At 42.7% G+C, this 25,328-nt stretch overlaps 2 protein-coding genes and 1 long non-coding RNA gene across 15 annotated transcripts in view; 1 reads left to right on the forward strand and 2 right to left on the reverse strand.

The window, feature by feature from the left end:
- ECT2 (epithelial cell transforming 2) overlaps positions 1-12,460 on the reverse strand; it is a 43,387-nt gene extending 30,927 nt beyond the window's left edge. For 2 of the 13 annotated variants that reach the window (XM_028731594.2, XM_028731587.2), the window contains exons 1-9: positions 12,318-12,459; positions 7,364-7,520; positions 5,393-5,469; positions 5,114-5,206; positions 4,475-4,657; positions 3,265-3,354; positions 2,108-2,215; positions 563-636; positions 290-420 (exon numbers count right to left, since the gene is read on the reverse strand). In XM_028731594.2, the coding sequence (XP_028587427.1) occupies positions 290-420; positions 563-636; positions 2,108-2,215; positions 3,265-3,354; positions 4,475-4,657; positions 5,114-5,206; positions 5,393-5,469; positions 7,364-7,493 (886 nt within the window). In that variant the 5' untranslated portion in view covers positions 7,494-7,520; positions 12,318-12,459. Of the gene's footprint in view, positions 1-289; positions 421-562; positions 637-2,107; positions 2,216-3,264; positions 3,355-4,474; positions 4,658-5,113; positions 5,207-5,392; positions 5,473-7,011; positions 7,087-7,363; positions 7,521-10,591; positions 10,693-12,104; positions 12,128-12,317 lie in introns of those variants that run through there. The other 11 variants (XM_028731593.2, XM_028731583.2, XM_028731595.2 and 8 more) reach the window with 8 other exon arrangements.
- A 662-nt stretch (positions 12,461-13,122) lies between these two features.
- On the forward strand, positions 13,123-14,338 carry LOC114596753 (adenosine 5'-monophosphoramidase HINT1). The gene is given in 2 exon segments (XM_028728490.2): positions 13,123-14,194; positions 14,196-14,338. Coding segments are annotated over 2 exon segments (408 nt in total). The 5' UTR covers positions 13,123-13,850; the 3' UTR covers positions 14,260-14,338.
- A 9,916-nt stretch (positions 14,339-24,254) lies between these two features.
- On the reverse strand, positions 24,255-25,108 carry LOC144328114 (uncharacterized). Its single transcript, XR_013393352.1, has 2 exons — positions 24,583-25,108; positions 24,255-24,443 (listed from the first exon to the last, which is right to left on the reverse strand). It is a non-coding gene; the product is annotated as an uncharacterized LOC144328114 (long non-coding RNA).
- Between the last annotated feature and the right edge of the window lie 220 nt (positions 25,109-25,328).

Here is a 25,328-nt window from a genome sequence, read left to right on the forward strand (position 1 = left end):
CATGATTCCATAGATAGGTATAATAGAGGGGTATACAGTTCATTAAACAAGTCATCAATTGCTGTAATACATTTACAAATATGAGCACTAGCACGTTCTCAGTAAAACAGAGCATCCAAATCTGTAGTATCAGCAATATAATAACATGCTAGCTATTTAATATGTGTGCCGCCCCCCCCAAAAAAAGTATCTTTTTACAGTGATAGTAGTCTTTTTGTCCGGGGCATGAGGAGGTTTAAAGCATTTTATGTATGTAAGACTCTTAGTGCAATAGTTTTTTCACATTTACCTTGCATTTCTGTCATTTCTTCCATGCTCTTCTTTTCTTCATCAGAGAATCCAAGAAAACTCAACATGCAGTCCTGAAATGGGGGAACTTTAAATTCTTTCCTGAATTCCTCAGCAGCAGCACAGAAGTCACTAAGGAGTGGGGGGGGAAATGGGATGAGGGAATTAAACCTTGTTGCACCATGTTTTCCTATGCAGAAAATGGTTTCTGCTCACTGTCCTGCACGCAAGTGCAAATACCAATGCCACTTTGAAGAATGTACAGTATACATACATGTCATTCCTTTTCTCCCAGGCCTTATAAATCCAGTCTGCTTTCATGATGGGTGTGCCTAGACTCACAGCTGCCTGCAAATCAGCAGAGAAAGAGGTTAACAGGTACTGTTCCTATGCAGACTGGGGGGAAATGCCCTTGCAAAGGCTTACTTAGTAAAGATCACAGTATTTCACAAAACACAAAAATCTATGCTTGATAAACAGAATTAACATTTGTGGGCTTTTTTAATTTAAAAAAAAGATCTGTACTTTAACACTTGATGTTAGTGGAAGCGTGGCAAGCGCACAAAATTGAATCCATGGGCCCCTATTGAAACACAAAGTTCAAAGAACAAAGCAGGTGAAATCTGGCCTTTGGAGTCAAACATTATAATAGTGAAACATGCACCCACATATTCAAAATCCAACATCAAAATATAGTTTGGCAATACTCAGGCTTGCACATTCCTTCCTCCCACCTTTCTTTTGCATGAAGGCATTAGAAATTCCTGACTACACACAGACTTCATGACCAGAGGGGGTCAGATTCTGCTCCCATGTAATATAAAAGCTTTATTTAATGGCAAGCTTTAATTACGCAAGTTGATTAGTATACATGCTCCTTCAGGAAATATTAAAACAATTGAATTGCTTCCTTGATTCAAATAACAGGGGGAATGGAGCCAGATCATTGGTTCATCTAGCTCAGTATTGTGTACACTAATTGGAATAGTCTCCCCAGGATTCTAGACTGGGTACATACAGTCCCACCTTGAGATGCCAGGGACTGAACCTGGGACATTCTTCATGCAAAGCAGATACTCTACCACTGAGCTACAGTCCTTCTGCAGGAGGGGGAAGCCAATGTAAATCAGATTTTCAATCAATGATTTATGTCTATCCACCCCAACATTTTGGAAGGGAGCCATATTATCCAGCCCTCAATAAATCCATCATATATATGAATATGGACAATTCATTATTTTACTAAGCCATAAATGGTCAACTGTATTTTAAATGATTTAGATAAAATAGATGTCTGCTCATGGAAGACAGCTATGGTATACTTCGCTGCATTCCTGTGGGAAACGTAGACACAAGTGAGATTTCATTTTAATATGGCCAGATGCAACAAAACCAGAACAAAACTGCTGTCCAGTTACAGTATTAAACCTCTCCTGCCACTGGGTCGTAAGGTAGCTCCATAAGAACTACTGTACTGCATTCTTAGACCTCCAGCTGACAGCACAAGGCTGCAGTTATAGGCTTTGCAACAGAATACCTATCTACATGAATTGTATCTTCAACTGCTTTGGAGTTGACATTTAAATGAAAAGTTATGCAACTTCAAAATGCCACTCTAATACACCTCCAAGACATCCTTCAAAATACTGAAATGCCTCTTAAAATAAAGACGCACAATCAAAAATGCAAAATCCATTTACTCCTGCCCACAGCTTAATGTACATACAATACTTATCATCCCTTTGCATCGTATGCCTGGTATATGCAAAAAAACATATTCTGCACCCAAACTCTGAACTAGAAAGGGAAATGAACATACTCTGAATTTGCCTCCTTGCGTAGAATTAGCCACCAAATGTGTAACTTTTGAATTGAAATCCCGTCGAATAATCCCTCCCATATGATGAGCCAAAGTCACCAGCTTCACCTATGAACAAAATTGGGTTAGTTTTATTTATTTTTTATAAACAAAATCGCTATTAGACCAAGATAATATGCTGTCTGCAATTCAACGTACGAAGCAACAGTACTTCCAGCCATTCTCCTTTCGGTTTACGTTGCAACATTTGGGTTGTAAAATGGTTACTTCTCTCTTTAAAGGCATTCCTGCACAGGAGGGTCAAGAGTTCGGAGCAAGGTTTGCTTAGGGGTGCTTTGCACAGGAGAGTCAAAAATTCATCCTATGAACCTGGCATTTAAGGGGAAGCAGAAGCAGATGTCTACTCTACTTCCAATTGACTACAATGTTCTGAGGGTAACTGAAAAAACTGTATACGAGTTGGAACGGTCCGAAGCCTAGTATCTCACCCCATAAATGCCATGCTACTCTACCGTATGGAAGGAATTGGTTAAAATCCAAAACTTTAAAGGAATGTTTAGTGAAGACACCCAGAGGCAAAAAGAGAAGCTAACTACTTGCTGACTGCAGTGAGTTAACTCCACTAATCAGCACTCACAGTATTACCCCACAAACATTTGGTATTTTTAACCAACTTGTGTCTCATAATTGTATTCCTGTCTTCCATAGGAGGACTCCATGTGGTGGTGTATATGGCATTGAGCCCATTCTGTTGATTTCAACTATTAATATACAAAAATTTCCAAGCAGTGTGCATAAAAATCACAGAAAGCACATAACAAATAAAAATCAGCAGATAAAATCAGAAAATGCCCTTAAAATGCCTGCAGGAACATATACACATCAAGTCTTCAAGTTGGACCAGTCCCCATCCCACAGCTGAATATCACTCAGTGCTGAGTGGAAGCTTGAATCGAGGTGTCCCCATTTCATGTCCATCACACTATTCCCTTTGTGACTTTAAAAAAAACAAACTTCTTTGAACATTCCTCAAGTGGTGCTGCTACAGCAGTCAGTTCCAAGCTCCATTCGGATCTCCACTCAATATTGCAACCTCTTCAACTATTATTCAATGTAGGTGAACTATTCTAAGGGGCATGGAAAAAAGACAATCTTACCAATTCTTCTTTCTTTCTGAATCCTGTGAAGCATAACACAAGATTCAGCATACTGGCACAGTACAACGGGCGGCATGAGAAAGGCAGAGGCTGAAATAAAAGGAAACTGGTTAGTTGTCACAGAAGACGCCCCAAGACAATTAAGTCAGCTTGTGTGAAAATCATGCACTTGAAGGGTAAACTGCCACCCATTCAGGGAACTAGGGGACTGGTTTAATCAAACCTACAGCTCTATAGAAGTCACTTCCTGGTTGTTTCTTCCTATACTGTCCTTGTTAACATCTAAATGAAGAAGTCACATTTACAAGACAAAGGACGCTAAAGCTAAAGACTCCCTAGGGAGGAGGAGAGATTTGTGTGGGAAGAAGAAAACACAGTTACAGCAATGCAAGAAAAGGACCACAGACCTGATCAGAACCTCCTGTATTAACATGTTTTGTTTAGTGTACATTTTCATTATGGATGTGTTTTTTAAATGTAAAGGTAAAGGTGCCCCTGCCCGTATGGGCCAGTCGTGACCGACTCTAGGGTTGTGCGCTCATCTCACTCAAGAGGCCGGGAGCCGGTGCCGTCCGAAGACACTTCCGGGTCACGTGGCCAGCGTGACATCGCTGCTCTGGCGAGCCAGAGCCGCACACGGAAACGCCGTTTACCTTCCCGCTATAAAGCGGTACCTATTTATCTACTTGCACTTAGGGGTGCTTTCGAACTGCTAGGTGGGCAGGAGCAGGGACCAAAGGACGGGAGCTCACCCCGCCGCGGGGATTCGAACCGCCGACCTTACGATCAGCAAGTCCTAGGCACTGAGGTTTTACCCACAGCACCACCTGCGTCCCTGGATGTTGTTTTTTTTTTAATGCCCTAATAAACCTGTTAGCCTTTAAGGCACCACAAGACTCTATTTTTTTTTCAAGTATTAGATGCAGAAGTGTGCTTCATTCAAATGTTGCACTACGGATATCAGAGAGCCACACGGTAAGGTGGAAAAATGAGTGAAAACAGATCTGTCAAAGATTATGACTGTGCTATTTAATACAGACATGGATCAAGAATTCAACGTGTATCCCAAAGGACAAGTGAATAAAATACATTTTTAAACAGGTCCCAATTTCAGGACTTACAGGGGAAGCCATGATTGTATCCAAATATATGCATGTCTAAAACAGAAGCTAGCCACCATTTCAAGATCTTTTACAATGTATATTCTTACCTCGCCTTTTCTGGCACAGTGCAGTACTATTGGGGGCCCAAGGACTCTGCAGTCAGCTTTGTGCAAATCGTTGAAAATGGGATCTTGAAAGTCTGCTATCACAAAAATGGTCTCAAATTCTGGCGAATCGGAATTCTTATACTCCTCCACTGAATCCGTCTTTATGTAGGGCACTTTAATTTCCTTCAATTGTTTACAAAAAAAATCAAGTATTATTTACAATAGTAAAGCTAACAAAAATGTTTTTCTGCCTATAACTTATATAGCAGGATTATTTCAATAAAAATAAGTCTGAGTTAGAAACTGCCCATTAAATTTGAAGCTAGCTCAACAGAAACGTGACTCCTTTTTTGCAGATAGAAGCAAAGAGTTTTAATAGTTAAATCAAATTTGAGTTCTAATTCATGAGCATGAGATGCATCAGCATAACGATCACAGGCGTACATCAATTCAGAACCAATAACAACACCCCAAAGTGTCAAAGCTTCGATTCAGCTAGCTCCATTGTGCACCATTCACTACTATTGTGCTTTTATATTATCCATATACCAAGTGATGAGATTGTTGATTTTGCCCACTTCTGTCCCAGTAGTGCAAAAGACCACATGCAGACATGTACACATAATTGCCCCAACATACCATATGGATAATACTTTTAATAAGTTTTTCTTCCGATTTACCAGAACTAGCTTCCTTTATCTTTATAACGGGAACTTCCATTATCTTAATGGTCTGCAGAAGAGGAGAACTTCAGTATGAGAACGAAATAATCCAAAGCCTCAACTACAAGTTTTCAATAACATGAGGGATCGCATACCATTTTGGGATCATGGGCATTTAGAATTTTGAGAGCACCAGAAATCTTCAAGGGCACAATTTCAGTCATGGGCATCATGTTGGGGGCCTGATAAATCTTACCTCCAAAGCTTTCAGAAGTTCTTCACATTTTGCAGCTTCTTTCGGTAGGACTACCCTAGTTTCAATCTGCGGCATTTCTTCTTTTGGGAGAGGTGAAAAAAGAACAAACAGTATCTAAACATATGATTGCAGAATTAAAGCGACCTATCTTCTCTCTCAACAAGGGAGAGGAAGTAGAAGAAGCTTATATTCCCAATAACACCCTTTTATACATGTAATTCACCTATACAGGCGGCAACTGTTTAGCGCGGGGGTTCAGTTTCTGGCCCCGTGGGGTGCCTTGAATGATGGTCAGGGGTGCTGTGGGCAACACTGGCCTTGGTCCTTCTTTCCTTTCCTCCCTTCCTCTGATGCCCTCTCACGTCTCTGCCTCCCAAAGGTTTGCACAGCTGTTTGTTGCAGCAGCTCTAGCTACAAGCTCCCCAGGTGAATGGTGGCTCTGGGGCTGGCTAGAGGGTGCTGGTTGCCAGGAGCTGAGGCAGCCTTGGAGTAAGCAAGCAAGTTGGCGAGGGAGCCCAACCAGCCCTTGCTGTTGGGACGGACAGACAAGTGGGAGGCCAAGCAGGCATGCAGGCACCGCTCTGGCTTTCTTGTGCTGGCTGTGTGCAAGGCCTCTGAGTGCCCAGAGCCGAAAGGGAGCCTTTCTGCCATGCAGGCCCGGCAGTGCCCGCTGCTGTCTCCCAAGGTAAGGTGCTGACCTCACGTTCACCTCTGGCCAGTCTCTGTTGGGCCACTAAGGCAGATGGAGTCTCCTAGTGTCACTTTCTGAAAACCGCCCTGTAGAATCACCATATTTCCTACTGCTAACTCGCTTAGTCGATCCAGCCAATATGGTTAATGGTACTGAGTGATGCTGAGAGATCAAAGAGAAGCAACAGGATCACATTCCCTCTATCCCTGTCCCGATAAAGGTCATGGGTCAGGGTAACCAAGGCTGACTCCGTTCTGAAGCTAGGCCTGAATCTTGGTTGCGAATGGATCCAGATAATGCAGTAGGGGCATCCTCTTCCAATGCCCCAGTAGGGCAGTGTGAGGAGGCACTTCTCTTTGGGGCAGGGGGGCAGCTCAGAGACTGGGGAGGCACAGGGGACTCCCAAGGAGAAGGGAGAAGGCCAAGGGAACCCTCCACAAGAGAGGGTGTTTGAAAAAGGGCAAGAGGCTGCCAGCTCAGAAGGCAAGGGGTGACATAACTGAGCTCCTGAGCCCCACAGGGGTGCCGCAGAAAGAATGTAGGGAGCCATGGACTCAAAAAGGTTGAAAACCTCTGTCTAGAGTGAGGCCAACCACAAGTCTGGGCTCACGTTTAATGCTAAGCTAAACCATTGCTTAGTGCAGGTAGTGCAAGTAGTGCATTGCAGGTAGTGCATTGCTTAGTGCAGGTAGTGCAGCAGAAGCAAGGCTTGGGGAGAAACACGTTTGTTTGTTCACGCCAAGCCACTGGTTTGGCTTAGCATTATGTGCAAAATGGTCCTTTAGAGATTATGGAACATCTTGCTATCCAATAAAAAATCCCACAAGCTTATTCTTTATATGCCATCAGACAAAAAGAATTTTTTTTGTTGGTTTGTGCACTTTTCAATAATATATTCACAATTTACATCTGTGGTTTTGATATTTACCCATTATAAAGTTGCTATTGCTGCTGCTGTTTGTGTTCTACTTGCTTTTATTATTTTAATGAAGTTGACAGTTGCCTTGGGGTTCCATTGTGAAGCCAAAGGCAAAACAGAAATACTTTAATTAGTAAATAAAAACAAAATAAGCCTACAGGAAAGAGTCTGCATTGTGCTTTGTGCTTCAGCTAAGTATAACATAAATATTGCTATAAAAGCACACATGTAAATGCTCCCATCTGAAAAAACTAGAGGAATACAAAGAGAAGTATAACTAGATTCATAGCTAGATTGCAAGAGTTTCTATAGCAAGTTACTTTTATCCACATTCTGAAATAAGAACCATTCACTCCATTACCTTCATCATCTGAAGCTGATCCCCTGAATAGGTTCTCCTTTGAAGATTCTGTAATTTTGGAGTCAAGAATGGAAGAATCTGCCAAGAGACTCCTCCCTGTATCAGACATGAGCGTACTGTTGTCAGCCATGGTCAAAAGGGTATTTCACTTCTACGGCTGCAAGGGAATCACCCAGTAAATTATTATTATTTTTAAGGAAACACACCGTTTAGGAAACTATTAGCAATCTATGTAAGGTTCCTAACCGTACTCCAAAAGCAACTCTGCAATTTGAATACTCATACCGGAGCTTGTACCTACATTGTCAAAGCTTCACTTTTCCTCTTGCATTTACCAATTCCTGCTGCTGCTTCCTGTTCTGTTTTGCCATTAAGATCTGCAGGGTCTAAACACTACAGGGGGAAAGGGGGTTTTCTGGGTGGGTCAGTGGGTGGAAGATACCTGGGCTATAAGATCATACTTGAAGATGTTTATGCAAAACATATTTTTCCATAACTATATGCGCTGTCCAGATGTTGCAAAATCTGCTGGAGCCAAATTAGCAACTTTCTCAACATGCTGTTTATTTATAGTATTCATTCGTGCTCGTCTTCGTGTTCATGGAATTCTGGTGTCCATGACTCTCTAGTACAGCGGTACCTCAGTTTAAGAACAGTCCTGTTTACGAATGATTCAGTTTACAAACTCCGCAAAACCTGAAGTAGTGTCCTGGTTTGCAAACTTTACCTCAGTCTAAAAATGGAATCCAAACAGTGGAAGGGAACTGGCAGCAAGAGGCCTCATTAGGGAAAGCGTGCCTCAGTTCAAGAACAGTTTCAGTTTAAGAACGGACTTCTGGAAGGGATTAAGTTCACTTGTGTGCCATGCTATGTAAAATGCTCGTGCAAGTGTTACAAGTACCAGAGCAACTCCTGGCACATCAGCAGGGGAAGCTGACAGGTTACAGGACACTATCAAACCTATAGTTACATAAATCCAACTAACAATAACACCCACAACGTAACTGGCTGTGTTTAACTATATGAATTCTTTATACATCATATAAACATACCTCTTTTCACATTATCAAATTAAGTAGAAGCAATTAAAGACCAACATTTTGAGCAGGAAAAAAATCTGAGGAATAGTAAGCCTCTCATTTTCTCTAAACTGTCAAGTCTCAAGGGAGGAGGCCTGTATTTCAAGCTTGTACCGAGTGTAGAGAAATTATGCTTCATTACATAAGATCTGACCTTTTATTTTGTATGATGAAGCCCAGACAACTGAAAGTCTGTCTTGTATGCCTTCCTGTCTGTCTTACTCCCTTTTAGTAACTGCAGAACAACTGCTAAAATATCTCTCCCCGTTACTTAAGAAGACTCTACATAAACTTCAAGGTGTTGCATCTACAGCTTCTTCTGCAGCCACTCCATCAATGCTCATACAGTAGCCCTCTTTCTGATTTCTAAGCTTTGCTTAACTTTCACATTCCATATGCCACCTTTTATTATGCAACTGTACGCACAACTTCACAGCTGTTATGGGGTGGGGCTGGAATGTTGTTGTTTTTTAAAGGACACTGTCATAAGAGAGGGAATGGCAAAACACACAGGAACACACAGCTAAGGCAAAATATGAGCAGATGAGATAAACTATACTCTGTGATAGTAGTGTGATGACAGGTGGGCCAATTTCCAATGAACCACCTAGCTGGTTGCTGTGATTCTTGTTGCAAATACTGGATATTGATCTGAACCAGCAAGGCACTTTGAATGCATACTGAAAACAGCTTAACACAGATTAGAATATTAGATAGGCTTGTAGTGTTCAGAACATTTAACATCTCAATAGACTACAATAAAAGGGGGAATCGACTATGCAAGACAAGTTAAGACCACCCCAGGTTTACAATTGTCCCTGCATATCCTTTGTTAGCTCCAGAATAATTTCAGCACAGAACAGATGGAATCATCTACACAAAGTAGGTGATGCCCTGCAACACACCTAATTTTAGATGAGTGCAAATGCTTTGAGCAGTATTGTAATCTACAGTTTTCCTAAACACTGAGTGTTGAGGCAGATATCCAATCAAAGAGGAACAAGTGCACAACCAGCATGAATTGAAAGGTGTTGCATATGCTTTTTATTTCATTTTAAGATATGAGAACAAGAATAAGGCAGCTCTTCAAATTATTAGAAATCAAAAAGAAAGCAAGAAGCAAGCACTAGGTGGGCCCAATACATTAGCTGTCCATGAACTTTGGGCTCACGTGGTCATTTCCCACAGTTGGGTCAGCGACCTGCTGCACTTGCAGTGCTGGTACGGGAAGGAATCATGTGAGGAAGCACATGACTGAAGATGCCAAGCATTAGTGTTGCAACATGGAGTCTTAATATGCAATCAATTTCCCCCCAGCAGTTACCAATGACTTATTCACTAGATCAGTGAACAATGGATCAAAGTGAGGCAGAACCCAACATGAAAAACCAGAGCTTCATGTGGGCAGATGAAAATGCACACATGCTCCATCTCTGATCACTGATAGTTCAGTTCATAAACCCTGCCCACCACATTCCAAAGTTCCAAAGTTTTTATAGAAGATGGAATCAAGAATTTAAGCATGCATCTGAAATAAATCTAATCTGTTGTATCACATACAGACCCATGATCCCCCCCCCAATCTGTATTTTAAGTATCATTACTTCATCCTTACTCAAAACACATCTATAAATCAATTGTACTCCAGTGTGATGTTTTTCCATCTGACCTGTTTTATAACACCTATACACACAATAAAGCATGTGTTGACATTAGGTGACAACCATTACTAACAAACTGTAATTGTGGCGCAGAGCAGGATTGCCAGATCTCTAAAGCAAAACTCAAAAGCAGGGTTACGTTCAATATTACAAAGTAGTGATTTAAGGACTACCTCTTATTTTAGAACACCTTGTAAGAACAGAAGATAATCCCTTCTGGATCAGACCAAAGGCATATCTAGTCCAGCATCCTATTTGTCAGTAACCAACCAAATACTTCTGGAAAGCCTACAAGGACATTAGCACGATAACTCTCTCCCACTGTTGTTCCCCAGTGACTGGCATTCAGAGGCATGGCTGCATTCAGATGTCATAGTAAACGCAGATCACTCCTGCTTCACTCCAGAGGTCAGCAGAGGCAACTATGCACAGTACATGCCTTGGGATCATGATTCAAACAAAGCACAACAGGTAAGCCAAGAACAGACCTTGGCTTCAGATCCTGGTTTGCTTGGAGCTAAAGAAACTACTACTGTAATTCTGTTTCAGCCACAACACTAAGCCAAGGATCCTGGTTTGTTGCTCCTGCCTGTCAGAAGGGACAATTAATGCAGACGTGATCAGCATGTTCACAGTAAATCATAGCTTAGCATGACATGCAAACACACCCACTGATATCCTTATATAAATTTGTCTGTTCCCCTCTTAAAGTAATCTAATCTAGCTGTCGTCACATCTGGTGGAAGCACATTCTAAAGCTTGGCTGTGCACTGTGGAATACTTCATTTTGTCTGCTCTGGACTTCCCACCCTTCAACTTCTTTTGATAAGATCAAATTCTGTATTACAAGAGAAAAACTTCCCTCTATGCACTTTCTCCACACGCTGCCTAATTCTATACACCTGTATGTCCCCCTGTCTGCTTTTCTTTTTTCTAAACTACCGTAAATAGCCCCAACTTTTCTCACAGGGCAGCTGTTCTGGCTTTCTCCAATTCCCAGATGCTGGGAATAAATAGGGTACAGATATCACCATTATACCCTGCTGGTGAGTTCCACAAGGGCATATTGGATGTACTGGAAACAGTACTGGGATTACACAGAGCTTTGGACTGATCTAGCAAAATAATCTACACATTGGGACACCTTAGAAATTTTTAACATGCAACTAAATATTTAAGATGTGATCAAGCACTTGGTGCAAACCAGAGCTTACCTTTGCCTAAATATTTTATTTATTTATTTTTATTTAAGACCACCTATGAACATGGTCCTTTCCAATGTGCAGACCTGAAAGTTCCTTAACCAAAATCCATATAATTCAGAAATAGAAACAAGGGGAATAACAGGAGGAAAGGGTGAGGATAGAGGCAGCAGTAAACAAGTGAAGTTTCTGACTGTTTCAGTTCCATGTACTTTGGCTTAGCTACAGCACAGCGTTGGACGTAAGGGTGAAACAGAGGCACAGGTGAAATCGCATTTGTGCTACACCTTACAAAGGGTAGCCAACATTGCACTACACTTCCCATCGGCTCCAGTCAACATGGACATTGGTAAGGGACGATGGGAGTTGCTGTCCGCAACATCTAGACGGCACCACAATGCCTAAACCCTGCCTTTCCAGGTAGGTGCCGAGATGAAGTTTGCAAAACAAGAGGCACACACACCCAAGACTTTCCTATACATATATAAAATAATAAACTTCCATTTTCCTTAACATACCCCTTATTATAACACACACGCTAAGGCTCATCCGTCTTTTTTTCCCATTCTGAGAGCTTAGGCCCTGAATGTAAAAAAATAAAATGCAAAAAAGGTGACACCTCTGAGCAAGTACAGAGTGCATTTCTTTCACCCCTGGCCAGTCTCTATATGCCTGGGTTTGGAGTGGCGGGGACAGAGATGGAAAAGAGGGACTTCCAGGCAGACTCTAGAACAGATTTTCCTCTTAATTCTTCTTTTTTGGGTGGGGGCGTTACTAAAACCAAGCCCCCTTCGCTGACCTTGCAACTGCGACCACCGCCGCCACTCGAGGCCTTCTTCCCATTTCTCAGCCAGCTGGCTTCCCCATCCCTCTCCACCTGCTACCGTTGCCCAACTCTCCCCTTCGCGAGCCACACTCGCCCAACTCCCCCTTCTCAGTCGCCCCCCCCATTCACTAACCCCCCCCGGAGCCCCCGGCCTCCTCCCACAGGCTCCGCCCTCCTTCGCCTCACCCTCCAGGGCGACTCAAGGCCTCTCTCCGCTCAGAGGGAAGCCGCCATTCCGGGACCTGCAGCGACGCACACACCAATTCAAAAAAGCGAGCGTCCGCTCCCTGCCCGCTTCCCATTGGCTGTCCCGACGCACCGGGGGGCGGGGTGGGCAGACGCTAAACTCATGCTCCGGGATGCCGGCCTCCTATTGGCGCGTGGCTCCTGCGGGGGGCGGGGCGGGCGACGTCACCGGGGCGCTGCTCCTCACTTTCTGTTTGCCTCTCGCGCGCGTCTCCATGGTTCACCGGCTTGTTTCCGAACGTTGGGTTGGGCGCCGCCCACCTACAAGGCGGTTTTCTATTGGCCGAGCCGGGTCTCCGTACCCAGTTTACGCCTAAGCCCCGCCGTGAAGGGGGGGGTGAGCTCGACTGAGGATTGGCTGATTTGGGGAAGAGTCGTCTCCGCCCCCTCACGCTCGTGCTCACTCTTTCAAACGGTTGTTAAATGGGCGGGGGGGGGGGGGGAGAGCGAAGGGGCCCGGATATTGCCATGACGCCACTGTTCCCCTACAAGGTTCCCTTGCAGATAATAATAATAATCATCATCTGAAGCGAACGTATGCACATTTAAAAACAATTCTCCTGACCACGCCTACTTTTCCCTCCCACGCGAGGATTCCTGGGAGTTGAAGTCTTAGGCGAAGAATGAAAAGCAGACGCTAATCGATTCTTCCCTTGGAAATCTGATCCCCTCATTTCCCTCCCTCTCATCCTTTGTAGAAAGGAAAGATCTGCTGCAATGGGGAAAATAATTATTAATTATATTAATATTTAATAATAATAAAAAAAAGAATTTGTTGGTCGCTTTAACTTGCCCAGGGCGACCCAAAGCACTTAACAATAAACCCCACACAGACGCATTAAAACCAAGATGAAAGCAAAATGCATTAAACTGATCAAAGCATGATATATATCTCAGGATATATAGGCTGTGCAGGCACACAAAAGCATGTTTATTATTATGTTGCTTGTTAAATTGTGGGTGAACATATCAGATGACACAGCAACTCTTCAAACAGCTCTTGTTTATTCACAGGCCAGAACTGAACTGAACTGAAGGGAACTGAATGCAAACAGTAACCACTTTCTACAACTATCCAATCACTGAACGTCACTTTCAATCCCTTATTTGCATATGTGGACCTGAGTGAAAACTATCTAGAGTATCCCCCTGCTGGCCCAGGGTGAGAACTTCAGTACGTAACATTGCCGACTGTATATGCTACAGTGGTGGTGCTGTTCTTTGCCTTTTTTAAAAAAAGCTTATGCCAGATATGGATAAAGGCAGGGGATACCCAACTAACACATCAGAAGTGTTGGCCTGCTGAGCTTGCGCGCTAAACTGTGAAGACTTGACAACAGCCATACCTCCAGAGCAAAGGAACTCGCACTGCAAGCATACAAATGCCCCTGGTTTCTAAATATCTGTACTGGGCTCCCAGCACCATAACAAGGCAAGAAAACAAGGCAAGGAAGCACCACATTCTGAAATGGCATGAATGGAACAACATGCTTCAGATGTGTCATCACATGGGCAGGTTGTGGAGCGATGGCCGACGAGATCAGCAAATCGCAGGTAGCGCAGCTGGGCAGGAACACCATCTTTGGGAAGATCATCCGCAAAGAGATCCCCGCGAAGATCCTCTTTGAGGACGAGAAGTGCCTTGCGCTCCATGACATTTCCCCACAAGCTCCAACCCATTTCCTAGCGGTTCCCAAAAAGCCCATTGCTCTGTTACCTCAAGCGCAAGATTCTGATGAAGCTCTTATTGGACACTTAATTACTGCGGGCAAGAAATGTGCAACTGAATTAGGCTTGACGAGGGGATACCAAGTGGTGGTCTGTCTACCATGTGCATCTCCATGTCCTCAATGGCTGTCAGATGGGTTGGCATCCAGGTTAAGAAAGTGGGGAAGAAAGGACTCTATATGGGCTCTTGGGTACCCCATAAGGGAAAAGGAGCAGTTTTTTTTACTTCTATCACCCCCCCAAACTATCTCTTGAACACCCTCAACAAATGTTTTCAAAATCCAACTATGATCAATACCTTCAGCCACTTAACCTTTCCTGTGGAGTACAATAGAAGTTTGTGCAATCATTGTTCAATAAAGTTATAAGCATGTTGGCTCATTAAAGTGCCACCACATACACCAAGCACCTCTCTAAACTTAAGTGTCAGACCTCACATTATCGGTCTTGCAAAGGATGCCAGGAAGGTGTTATCTAAAATTCTAAATCACAATACTCCAGACAGAAACCCATCTCCAGAATGGATTGCTTGTGAGAACTAGACCTTATTTCTGAGTATACATGCATGTGACCGACTGTATCTCATTGGCATGAGCTTGTGAATCATATACAGGAAGCATGCATAGAAAATTGACTCAGTGTATTTACTCAGTTTCAACATGACCCACCCAAGGAATGTTTGCTCTCAGTGTGAGAGAAGCTCATTTCTTACTGGAAAGCTGCAGTTCCAGCTTTTTCTGCTAAGGTTTTTTATTTAGCCGGGTTAGGCTTTCTTCTCTTCCACATTGCAGTGTCCACAAGGGGTTGCAACTGGAAGATCAGTCTTAATGGCTGAATACCACTTGGAGCTCAACCCCAGGTCAATGGCACCCATTTGCCATTGATCAAATTAAGACAACCTTAAATTTAAAATGATATGTTTTATGTTGTTAAAGCTGCAAAATATATCTGATAAGAAAGGAAGTTTGACTATATTTCAGTTTTCCAAAAGAAATATTTTTCCTGTTCAAATTTTTTAAATGGTCAAATTTCCCATGAATTTTACATTCCTAGAGCTGGCCCAATTTGGGGGTCACCTGGTTGTGCCCTAATCTTTTTGCACATCAGCAATCTTTGTGTTTTAACTACTTGTCTATTTGTATTATTTGTTATACTGCTTAATAAAATAAAAATCTGCAAATGGTTTACATCAAAACAATAGAAATACAATAATATTCAATAGGGTTTCCTAAAAACTAAATGAATTAACACATAGCAGGTAAGCTGCTTCTTCCAGCTTTAAGCCAAGGAGAAAATATGTTTTATACTGATTCAAGATTTACCAAGACAGATGTTGAGGTGAGGAAATCAGGAGATGTGAGGCCTGTATCACTGGAGGTGCAAACTGACCTCTACTCTGGCTGGCTGTATCCTCTCACTCCCCCATCTCAATGGCATTCTAAGGCTTTTAGCACTATCTTGTGTTAACGATCTTACACAATTAGACTCACATGATAGCTTCAAAGATTGCAGAGTCAACTTTATTAGCCCGAGATCAAAAGGTTCTGGGACAAATGCATGAAATTCCAGGATGATTCCATCATGCATACCTATTCAGTACCTCTTGGGCAGATCACTGTATATTTAAGCAGGGGAGTCTATGCATTCCTCCCATCTCTGAATACCAAAGAGAACAAAACTTCCCTTGTCTATGATCATGAGGGGCAGGTTTATATCATGTTTACATGAAATAAATCCCGCTTATGCTGTATACAATGACAAACCTAGACAGCATCTTAAAAAGCAGAGACATCACCTTGCCAACAAAGGTCTGTATAGTTAAAGCTATGGTTTTCCCAGTAGTGATGTATGGAAGTGAGAGCTGGACCATAAGGAAGGCTGATCGCTGAAGAATTGATGCTTTTGAATTATGGTGCTGGAGGAGACTCTTGAGAGTCCCATGGACTGCAAGAAGATCAAACGTATCCTTTCTTAAGAAAATCAGCCCTGAGTGCTCACTGAAAGGACAGATCCTGAAGCTGAGGATCCAATACTTTGGCCACCTCATGAGAAGAGAAGACTCCCTGGAAAAGATCCTGATGTTGGGAAAGATGGAGGGCACAAGGAGAAGGGGACAACAGAGGACGAGATGGTACAACAACAGGCTGTATACATGCTATACAATTAAAACACACCCCTGCTGTCAGAATCCTGGGAACTGCAGTTTGCTATAAGTGAGGAGAATTGATAGGAGACACCCCCCAATCAAACTACAGTTCCCTGGATTCTTGGTTGAGACAGGACATGCTTTAAATGTGTGCTGTAAGTGAGGCTGCTCACATACACTACATTTAAGGCACATTTCCCTCCAAATAATCATGTGAACTGTAGTTTGCTAAGGGTTCCTGAAGCTCTGTGAGGGGTAAACAATAGTTCCCATGATTCTTTGGGAAGGGGGGAATGTTATTTAAAAGTATGGCGTTTACATAGCCTGGGCCTCATTTAACTCAGTGGGGATGACATCTGAGAAAACGAGGATGAAGTAGGGTTCCTTTTACAGGGAAAATTCTCCAGGAAATGGTATCTACCTCTCAAAACACGTTGTGCAAATATATCATCCTTCCACAATGAAAGGAAGTCAGCCAAGAGTCCTTGATTTTACCAAGGCGATATTTCATCATTGTAATATTTCATCACACTTACCCTCTTGAACATAAAACCAAGTTGGAAATTTGGGTAAGCTACACTTGACATACTGTGTATAATGAAGTACCACTTGCCGCTTTTTGTAAGGGTAAGCTGAGGGGGGCAGCGAGGAGAAGAGAACACATAACCCTTTTTTCTGCCAGCTGTTTTCCCACTCCAGAAGCACAAGCTCATAAGCCAGTCTCCCTGAGACCACTGGGTTTACTTTAAGGGAAAGTATGTATGAGATTGAAACTTGTGACATCTTCATCGCTTCCATCCAGCTCTGAACTTCTTGTTCTGCTCCCGAGCTCCTGAATCCATGACCCCCAAGCACTGTGTCTGCTGAGCTATTACTTGCCTGAACAAAGGTCTCTTTCTTACTTCCAAGTAAGAGCCTCTGTCTTCATGTCTTGGGCAGCAGCCAGGACAGCAAATGAGGACTGGAGGTCACTGGGGCTTGGACATTGCGATATTGCAGAAAAGCCTTAGACAATTCTTCTTCAGCTACAAAAAATCTTCAGTAGCGTAATATATTATGTGAATTTGCCCTCTGAGCCCGTGCCCTTTTCCAGCTGTAAGCCACTGAAGATGGTTTTATAAGTTGAAACGTGTCTGGCATGTTATTTGAAACACACTCCTTGAAAAGCATTTGACAGATGCGTTCAAGCAACAGAGCGATATATTTTAGGATACCGTACATCAGAGCTTTCCAAACTGAATGTCATGACATGTTAGTGTGTCACCTGCAGTGTGTGGGTGTGTCACGCAAAGGTGCTACAAAGCACAGTTTTGGTGTGAAACCAAGCCATTCTTGCTGAAGTTAAAGAAACCATATGTCCTCTCCCCCCCCTTCTCTCTCTGTGTGTTTGTGTGAGAGAGGGGGGAACCACAGCAAAAAAAAGCATGGGTTTTTTGGAGCCACAAAAATGGTAAATTACAACAATCTTGGAAATGTATGTTATTATCTTACAAATCATATATTTTCAAAAATACAAATGAAACGTTTTCATGTGTTATATTGTTTCCCCATACATTTCGTTATTACAATGTGTGTCCGTATCTCTTGTAAGGTGTCAGTTTAACCTCTGGTTTGCTAGTAAAACTGAATTATGGCGCCACAAAATGCTGCGTGTCTAAGAAGTGTGTCACCAACAGGAAAAGTTTGCAAAGCTCTTCTGTGCATTGATGTGATCTTATACAAAGTATCTGCTTTTCAGCTTTGGTCACAAATGATTGCTGGATTTTATTGTATACAGTACAGTGCTACCTTGGTTCTCAAATGTCTTGGTACTCAAACGCCTTGGTTCCCAAACGCCAAAAACCTGCAAGTGTTCCAGTTTTCAAACGTTTTTCGGAAGCCGAACATCCAATGCAGCTATCAGCTATTGCTTCCGGGACGCCTGCCCCAATCAGAAGCTGCACCTTGGTTTTTGAACATTTCGGAAGTCAAACAGACTTCCAGAACGGATTAAGTTTGGTGCTTTTGTTTTTGCTATTTATTTTACTTTTTTGTTTTTGAGGCTTTTTCAGTTCATTTGTTTATGCGACTGTGTGGAACCCAGTTCAGCTACTGATTGATTGATTGTGTGACTGCAGAAATGGATAAAAGCCCCCCATCCAAACAATGACTATCATCAGTGCAGGTAAGAATTTAAAAAAAAATATATATCATCTGCAATACTGTCTTATTTATTTTATAGTACAGTACAGTGGTACCTCAGGTTACAGACGCTTCAGGTTACAGACTCCGCTAACCCAGAAATAGTACCTCGGGTTAAGAACTTTGCTTCAGGATGAGAACAGAAATCACACAGTGGCAGTGCGGCGGCAGTGCAGCGGCAGGCCCCATTAGCTAAAGTGGTGCTTCAGGTTAAGAACAGTTTCAGGTTAAGAATGAACCTCCGGAACGAATTACGTTCTTAACCCGAGGTACCACTGTACATTGATTATTGCTTTCATTTTATGGATCAATGGTCTTGTTAGATAGTTAAATTGCTTTTTTTTTTTTAGGGGTTGTTTTAAAAAGACTGGAACGGATTAATCTATTTTGCATTACTTTCTATGGGAAAGCGCACCTTGGTTTTGGAACGCTTTGGTTTTGGAACAGACTTCCAGAACGGATTAATTTTGAGAAACAAGGTACCACTTACTCTGTTGGCCATAGACTTAATTCTTTGTAAAGTTTTTAAATCCTTTTGCATTCATGTTATAAATACATGGTGTTCATTTAGTCCCTGGGGTGGTATTCAATGGACTTTTTGCTCAAGGATGAAGTGCAGGCAATTTCCTCTCTCTTCTCCCCAGATCTGGGCAAGAAAGGTAGGAGAGAACATTCAATTGCTACAGTAACAGACCATCCGCCTTAGCGCTGCTTGAACACAACCCCTTGACTTTATTCCTCTGGCTCAAAAATGCCACCCACTCACACTCAACACAGGCTCAGGTTGTCATGACCCCTCAAACTGATGAACAAACTCCTCCATCTCTTCAGCTTCTACATTTCAGTCCTTGCCCATGTTGCATCAGTGTTAAAAGCCAGCAGGGAGCTCCTCCTGCTCAATCTGTCAAGCACCTTTCAATGTCCCTAAAAAAGGGCTTTTCAAAAAACGATGATTTAAAAATAATTGCACTGAACACTCAGATAAAGTGCCAAAATAGAAAAACGGAAAATTAACAGGCTTTGCCTGATGTGGGAGGCATCTTTCTGCTTTGTAGATGGGGAAGTGGATTGCGTGGATGATTAACCTTAAAGTAAAATAAGGAGGATATGGGAAGCAGTAAATGAAATGTGAAGGCATAAAATTGACTGAACCTAATGTTTTTCAAATTTATTCGTTTTATTCCTCTTTTACACTCAGACTTTGTGAGTTGGAAAGGACGGTTTTTGCATTTACTGGCTCTTTTTATTGATAAACGCCCAGCAAGTTGTTTTACACTTACAGCATAGACGTAACCCAGGGTCTGGTATAAAAAATGTAGCCTGGGTCCAATTTCTCTTTTATATGCTAAATTATTGGGAGTCGTTTCTTCTTATCATTCAGACTTTGGTTTCTGGCCTGTTTAGACTGCAAAACTGGAGCCAGCTGAAGCAAAATGCTTTACAGTAGTTTCCAAAATATCTCCAGTTCCGAAGGCAAATTTTGCTGTAATGCAATAAATCCATGATCAACCGGTCTCTTTCAGAGATGTTATCCTGCATGTATGACATTAGATCTGTTGGCATGTTAATGCTGTGAAACGCTCCATCCTATGCTCAGCTTGTAAAAGGTAAAGGGACCCCTGACCATTAGGTCCAGTCGTGGCCGACTCTGGGGTTGCGGCGCTCATCTCGCTTTATTGGCCAAGGGAGCTGGTGTACAGCTTCCGGGTTATGTGGCCAGCATGACTAAGCCGCTTCTGGCGGAACCAGAGCAGCGCACGGAATCGCCATTTACCTTCCCACCGGAGTGGTACCTATTTATCTACTTGCACTTTGACGTGCTTTCGAACTGCTAGGTTGGCAGGAGCTGGGACCGAACAATGGGAGCTCGCCCCGTCGCGGGGATTCGAAGTGCCAACCTTCTGATCTGCAAGCCCTAGGCTCTGTAGTTTAACCCACAGCGCCACCCACGTCCCTTCAGCTTGTATATATGTGTAAATAAAACCATATATCCTAAACACATCCACAGCCTTCATTCCAAGGAAACCAAACACTGGGTTAAGCTCAGGCACCCCTGGAGCCTATCACCTCTCAGTATGTGGGGTACCAGACAACAGTACAGTGGTACCTCGGGTTAAGAACTTAATTCGTTCCAGAGGTCCGTTCTTAACCTGAAACTGTTCTTAACCTGAGCTAATGGGGTCTCCTGCTGCCGCCGCGCCACCAGAGCATGATTTCTGTTCTCAGCCTGAAGCAAAGTTCTTAACCTCAGGTAAAATTTCTGGGTTAGTGGAGTCTGTAACTGAAGCGTATGTAACCCGAGGTACCACTGTATCAATTGCTAAGTAGCAAGCAGTTAAGGGTATTAGAGGCCCATGCTTAAAGCCGATTCTGCTACTTCTTTATGATTGCTTCACTTCTGCCAGGATTATTTTCCTTGTTTGTCTCATTTATAGCCATCATCTCTTTCAGTCAAGCTGCCTAGAGTCTTTGGTACTCATCTTGTCTAGCTTCTCATTGGCTGGATTACACATTTTCTCATTCATGCTCTGTACACCATCCGTCTTCCAAAAGCAAGGATTTACACACACACACACACACCCCAAAAAATGCTTTTTATGCTGCATGGAGGCTACTGCCAAAGAAACAGGTTTAGCTCTCAGACCCGCTCTGTTTATCTACGGAGGAATATCGACATTTCTTTTCAGCAATCCTGACATTTCTTTCGAATGCGCAGTGGTAATTTATGTTCTGCTTACAGGCAGGTTCACACAAATGGTACTTACCAAAGTGGAGGGAAACACCAAATTATTGAAGAAAGCATATAACATTTTGCTATATGGAGAGACTTTAGATGAGATGGTAAAATCGGCACAAATAAAAATGGGCTCAGGATGTTGGGCCTAATATACAGTTGGCGGCATGGGAAAGATTATGGAAAACAAATTGAAAGTTTACAGATTGTATATTATTAAGAGAAAATTATTTGAACTGATATGTAGATGGTATATCACACCGGGGGGGGGGGGGGATGCAGAAATGTACAAAGCATGATCTAAGATATGTTGGAGATGCAAAGAGAAAGATGGTACTTTTTTATGTATGGTGGGAATGCAAGAAGGTTAAAGAATATTGGGAAATGATATATAATGAATTGGGGAAAACGTTGAAAAAAAGCTTTGTTAAAAACCCAGAATCTTTCCAGCTCAGAATTTTAAATCATGATATAAGAGAAGGAAACTGGAGATTGTTTATGTATGCGACAATGGCAGCAAGAATTTTATTAGCAGAAGTATGGAAAACAGAGAAAACGCCAACAAAGGAAGAATGGCAAGTTAAGCTTATGGACTACGCAGAACTGGCTAAGCTGACAGAGAGGATACATGAGAGAGACAACATCGATTTCAATGGTGGGAACCATTTATAAACTATATAAAAAGACAGTATAAATATTTGGACTCATTGGCAGGTGTTGACTAAACTTTCACAACTATATAAGAGGTAAAACGAGCAGGATATAGAATTTGTAATAAATCAATACAGAAATACGGGGGAAGACAGGTAGGGGGGAAGGGAGAAATATGGATATATAAATTGTTCAATTAAGATTTGTGGAAAATTTGTTGTTATAATTTGAAAATTAAATAAAAATTATTTTTAAAAATAAAAATAAATAAGGTCCCCAACCCTAATCTGCAGGTTGCCATCTGATTAGGTTTTATTCTGATTCTGATTTGATTCTAGGATGTATTTTAATTGATTGCTTGGTGTTATCTTGATGTGTTATATAATTGATGTTAGCCACTCTGAGCACGGTTTTGGCCGGGGAGGGCGGGGTATAAATACAATTTATTATTGTTGTTGTTATTATTATTATTATTATTATTATGGAAACAAGTGTCGTGACACATAAGTGGGAGGAGAAACAATAGTGAGAAGGACAAGTAACTTAAATCAGCTCCATTGGTCAGAGTGTGGTGCTGATAATGCCAAGGCTGCAGGTTCAATCCCCATTATGGGACAGCTGAATATTCCTGCATTGCAAGGGGTTAGGCTAGATGATCCCCAGGGTCCCTTCCGACTCTACAATTCTATGATTCTTTCCCATGCATAGCTGTCAACTTACAGATTTGAAAATAAGGGACCAGCAACCTCAAAAATAAAGGATCAGCAGCCAAAATAAGGGATTTTCCCAGCACAGGTATGTTCAACTTCTGAGCCCCTCTGAGCCAAAGGCAGAAAGCCCAGCCAGCAGCCAAACGAAGCCTCAAGCGGTGGTTCCCACAGCGCAGCAACCCGGTAAAGGAGATTCAGCAAGGAAAACCACCATCACCTCTCCACTGGGAAGCGCTGAGCAAAGGTGAGTCCCCAGGCAACACGGCCGATTTGATTGGCACAAGGCATGCAAGCTCCACCCCGCAGTCGTTCTTAGACTCTTTATTGGGTGAGCAACGCAGCCAAGCAACACAGTTGGAGCCTCCCTCCTCCCTGGCCGGCAGGGAGGGAGGGAGAGGAGCTGCTTTGTTTGAAACCCGGGAAATTTAAGGGACATCATCAATAAGGGACAGCAGCTGGACACAGCACTGGGATAAGGGACTTTCCCGCCAAATAAGGGATGGTTGACAGCTATGTTCCCGTGATCACAGCTGTGGTTTTCGTTGGCAAAAAAAAGTGTAATAGACCTAAAATGTATGTGGACTATGGGGGGGGGGACCAAGTAGTCTCCATTGACTCTAATAAAATGCTGTGGGCATGCAGCCACGGTCAAGCAAATTGGGGTTGAAATCCCAAAGAGAAATGAATTAAGCAGCTGCTTCAGGCAATACAGAAATTGGAGGTTCAGATGAGAGTGCAGCTCTCTGCACTGGCTCTCAGCCACCCCTAGGTGTCTCCCTGAGAAAATAAGCCCTACAACAATGAAAGCAATTTGAGACCAAGGGCAGTACAGTGGTACCTTGGTTCTCAAACTTAATCCAAAACCAAGGCACGCTTTCCCATGGAAAGTAATGCAAAACGGATTAATCCGTTCCAGACTTTTGAAAACAACCCCTAAAAGCAATTTAACATGAATTTTACTATCTAATGAGACCATTGGTCCATAAAATGAAAACAATAATCAATGTGCTGTACTATAAAATATATAAGACAGTACAGTGGTACCTCGGGTTACATACGCTTCAGGTTACATATGCTTCAAGTTACAGACTCCGCTAACCCAGAAATAGTACCTCGGGTTAAGAACTTTGCTTCAGGATGAGAACAGAAATCGGCGGTGTGGCAGCAGCAGGAGGCCCCATTAGCTAAAGTGGTCTTCAGGTTAAGAACAGTTTCAGGTTAAGAACGGACCTCCAGAACGAATTAAGTTCTTAACCCGAGGTACCATGTGTCCCCCATAAGAGAATAAGGGCAGATTTTGTTTATTACAGAGCCCAGGTGCATGCTGGTACAAAAGCCAAGCAGAGCCAAGGTGCTGTGTCTGCTCAACTGCCCTTGTTGATGGACCTCAACTTGGATATTCCTTGACCTTCATGGGACTGTGCTTTGGGTTCGACTCTGTATCCTGACTCCTGTACTTCAGGCTTGGCTACTTGGATTGGCCCTGAACCTCATTTCCTGGACTTTGAACTTTGCTTGTGTGGATCGCCCCCGCCCCCCACTTTGATCTTGGCACACTGACTTGCTGCCAAGTAGGCCAGGGGTTCAGGACACTGTATAAATTTTACTAAATAAAAATAAATGAACGTCTATGTTCTGTTTTCAGACTGAACAGCCCCATGATTCCACTGAGCAGGGCAATAAATAAATAAATTTGAAATGAAAAACATTTTGTACTAGCGCATCACGAGTAGAGTGTGGCCATCAGATTTTAATCTTTATTTGGCCTTCAAGCATTTGATCATAATTCCCCCAACTGCACAACCTTCAATGCTTGAGTTCTGGAAGTTGACTTTGTTCGCTGTACACTTTGCTTGATTTCTGCTAGGCTTGCTCTGTCAGATGGAAACAGACTTTTCTCCGAGATTCCGAAAGAGCTGCAGAATTATAAAGCAAAGGAACAGGGAATGTAGAAATAATCCAGAGAATTCCCACATATTGCAACATCTGTGCAATTCAAGTGTCATCCAGGAAAGCTTTACGGTCGCTGCCAAATTCTTAAACACTCTGACTTACCAAGAGGAATGTTCTGAGACGGTGGTGCCATTGGGAAGGGCTTTGGGGCAGACATCCAAGGACCCAAATTCAGCTGGGCTGCCTGGTCACATATTGAAGTAAGCAAAAGAAGGCATGTAAGCCCCCACCCTCTGCAAAAAAAAGACATTATTATTAGTAGTAGTAGTATTAGTATTATTTCATATACCACCCTTCATCTGAATTTTTTTTGGGGTTCACAAGATAAGAATACAGGAAAGAAGCACAAAATAATAGTTAAAACAATAAAATACCCCCGACACATTTAAAAGCCAATAGAATATTAATCAGGAAAAAGCCTGGTTGAAGAAAAAAGTTTTCAACTGTAATGTGCTCTACGTGGGGCTACCTTTGAAGGTGACCCGGAAACTGCAATTAATCCAGAATGCGGCAGCTAGACTGGTGACTGGGAGTGGCCGCCAGGACCACATAACACCGGTCCTGAGAGATCTGCATTGGCTCCCAGTTCGTTTCCAAGCACAATTCAAAGGGTTGGTGCTGACCTTTAAAGCCTTAAACGGCCTCGGTCCTGTATACCTGAAGGAGCATCTCCACCCCCATCGTTCAGCCCAGACACTGAGATCCAGCGCCGAGGGCCTTCTGGCACTTCCCTCACTGTGAGAAGCGAGGTTACAAGGAACCAGACAGAGGGCCTTTTCGGTAGTGGCACCTGCACTGTGGAATGCCCTCCCTTCAGATGTGAAGGAAATAAGCAGCTATCTTCTCTT

The sequence above is a fragment of the Podarcis muralis genome, chromosome 6 (genome assembly GCF_964188315.1).
Source record: "Podarcis muralis chromosome 6, rPodMur119.hap1.1, whole genome shotgun sequence".
Lineage (NCBI taxonomy): Eukaryota > Metazoa > Chordata > Lepidosauria > Squamata > Lacertidae > Podarcis > Podarcis muralis.